Genomic DNA, 2,500 nt, shown 5'->3' on the forward strand with positions numbered 1-2,500 from the left:
TGTCTGGCCAAAGGAAAACAGATCACTGTCACAGGAGCGACGATCTTGAACAAAGTGGCTTTCATTTATATCACACAAGGTATGTACACTGAAGTTCTATGATAATCTTCCATATTTTGTGTATTATATTTATAACTGATCCTGTCTATAATTATAAATTGTGTTCACAACACAAAGGTGTGAATTTCCAAAATAGATTTGAACTCCTAATATGGCACACGTCATAACAGATATTGCTGCTCTGAAGATTCTTACTAATACTGATATAAAAGATTTCTCTTAATACTCCTGCTTTTGCAGGAGTAATGTACCTCGAATGACAGATAAAAATATTTTATATTGTGGACCTATGAAATAAACTGGGTAATCCATAGAACAGATGCAATCATGAATCCTATTTTCAAATGCTTCTTGTCATTTACATTTCTCAAGGCGTCTTCTGTACGTGTCATAAAAGTTAATTCCGGATTAAAGTTAATCAAAATCCACAGTACTTGCACAGAAGATGCAAGACACACTGTCAGGCGCACGATCAATGTGATCAGTAGATTGCTGTTTCACATGAAAAAGCGGGTATCTGTGTAATAGCAACTAGTATTCTCCATCTACAAGTTTCACATTGTACGCTAATGTCGAAAAGGAAACGTTTGCTATACACACACACACATACACACACACAACACACATACACACACACACACACGTTAGTATTACATCATGCCGAAATAAGTCATTACAAATAAAATTATATTAGTGGCCTCAAATATTCCATAAATATTATAGACAACTGAAATAAAGGTGTCAAACAAAAATGAGATACTCATAATATAAATTTATTTTCGCGGGAGTTTTCTCTGAGAGCTCTTTCTCGTGTGTGATCACGCAGCCAGCACGGGGATGATAGTTTTTGAGGGTGTTGCTAGCGAGGATCACGATAACAATTGTCCACGCGGTTTTGAAGTCGCTTTAGTTTTAAGAATCAGAAAGTTTTATCTTCGAAATTAAAACCTAATCGTGATGTTATTAAAAGCTTTTTTACTCGATTAATATATTACATAAGTTGGGAATATTTTTCCAAACTGGAAAAACATTTTTCTATCTGTCTGTAAACTCTGGAATTCTCTGTGGGATTTTCTTTTCGTTTTTCTTTCTAATGTTGAAAGTTATATCTGCAGTTTAAATATTCCACAATTTATAAAATGTATATCAATACATACACCTTGTATTTGTGTCGTTATTTCTTATTATAAATATTAATGACAACTCAACGCCATCTTTTCTATGGAGTTGATGACGTCATGACGTATCAATACATGACTGATGGGATTAACATATCCTCTCAGCGCATGCGCAGGATTAAATCGAAGCTCAAATGTGAAGAGTGATCTGGAGGTGAATTAAAAATTAATCCAGAACGCTGCCAATGCGCATGCGCATTAGAAATCTAGCTTAAACTTACATTCAGATTACGCCACTTTTAATGCAGTTGGAAGCAACCATTCTAAAAATATCTTTGGAAATGTATATGTAACTCATTTATTTCCCTTATTTCTGGTTTCCATCGTTTATCTTCACATTCTGATTTTGCATTAGGTGATATATATATATATATATATATATATTTTTTTTTTTTTTTTTCAACTGGCCTTTCCATGTTGATCATGGGTCGCCGGTGCGCATCTTCACTACGGTTTGGCACGTTTTTACGACCGGATGCCCTTCCTGCCGTCAACCCTCCCCATTCATCGGGGTTGAATTGGGACCGGCACGGAACATGCCACTGGACTGTGGACTCCTATGCCGGTAGGCAATAGAGGTGAAGTTCCTTGTCTAGGGGAACAACGCGCCGGCCGGTGACTCGAACCCTCGAACTCAGATTGCCGTCGTGACAGTCTTTGAGTTCGATGCTCTAACCACTCGGCCACCACGGCCTCATTAGGTGATATTTAATGTGTTAAAGAATCTCACACTGATCATCTGAAGTATTATTTACTGAACAGTAATACATTCATATAATCCTCCATCGTTTTTCCAACAGGCAACATAAGGAATATCTTCACGTCACACTGCTTCTTGAAACCCAGTTTTTGGTGATAGCTGATGGAGACGCCGTTGGAGCCGTCCACGACCGAGCGCACCGGCAGGTTCTTCTGACGGAGCTTCTCGACCATGGTGAGCGCCACTGCCCTGCCCAACCCGCTCCGCCGGTGCTCGGGCATGGTGAAGATGTTGGCCAACATGCCGATGTGATATAGATAGCTATAGGCGACAAGAATGCGTTTTGTTGAGTGCTCTGAGGCTGAATCATCATTGCCGTTTGTTTGGTGACTGCAGATGGCCACCGATGGCAACTTGGTCAAGAGGGACTCCAGGCCTGCCTGGGTCTCATGCCACTTGCTCTTCCATTGTGAGACAATTGTTGGTATGTCTTCAGGTTGGAGACTGTCGATCGAAAATCTTTCAGGGATCCTGTTGATATAATGTATATATTTTAATGTCT

The 2,500-nt window shown here is 39.3% G+C and overlaps 1 protein-coding gene and 1 pseudogene across 7 annotated transcripts in view; one reads left to right on the forward strand and one right to left on the reverse strand.

Moving 5' to 3' along the window:
- Positions 1-2,500, forward strand: part of LOC119577591 — a 48,854-nt pseudogene that overhangs the window by 10,606 nt on the left and 35,748 nt on the right.
- The window catches only part of LOC119578004, a 20,353-nt gene that overhangs the window by 4,926 nt on the left and 12,927 nt on the right, over positions 1-2,500 (reverse strand). For 6 of the 7 annotated variants that reach the window (XM_037925709.1, XM_037925710.1, XM_037925713.1 and 3 more), the window contains one exon: positions 1,971-2,469. The exons of the other annotated variant lie outside the window; for it this stretch is intronic. In XM_037925709.1, the coding sequence (XP_037781637.1) occupies positions 1,986-2,469 (484 nt within the window). In that variant the 3' untranslated portion in view covers positions 1,971-1,985. Of the gene's footprint in view, positions 1-1,970; positions 2,470-2,500 lie in introns of those variants that run through there. 7 annotated transcript variants of the gene reach the window in all.

Source organism: Penaeus monodon, chromosome 10 (genome assembly GCF_015228065.2).
Source record: "Penaeus monodon isolate SGIC_2016 chromosome 10, NSTDA_Pmon_1, whole genome shotgun sequence".
In the NCBI taxonomy this organism is placed as follows: domain Eukaryota; kingdom Metazoa; phylum Arthropoda; class Malacostraca; order Decapoda; family Penaeidae; genus Penaeus; species Penaeus monodon.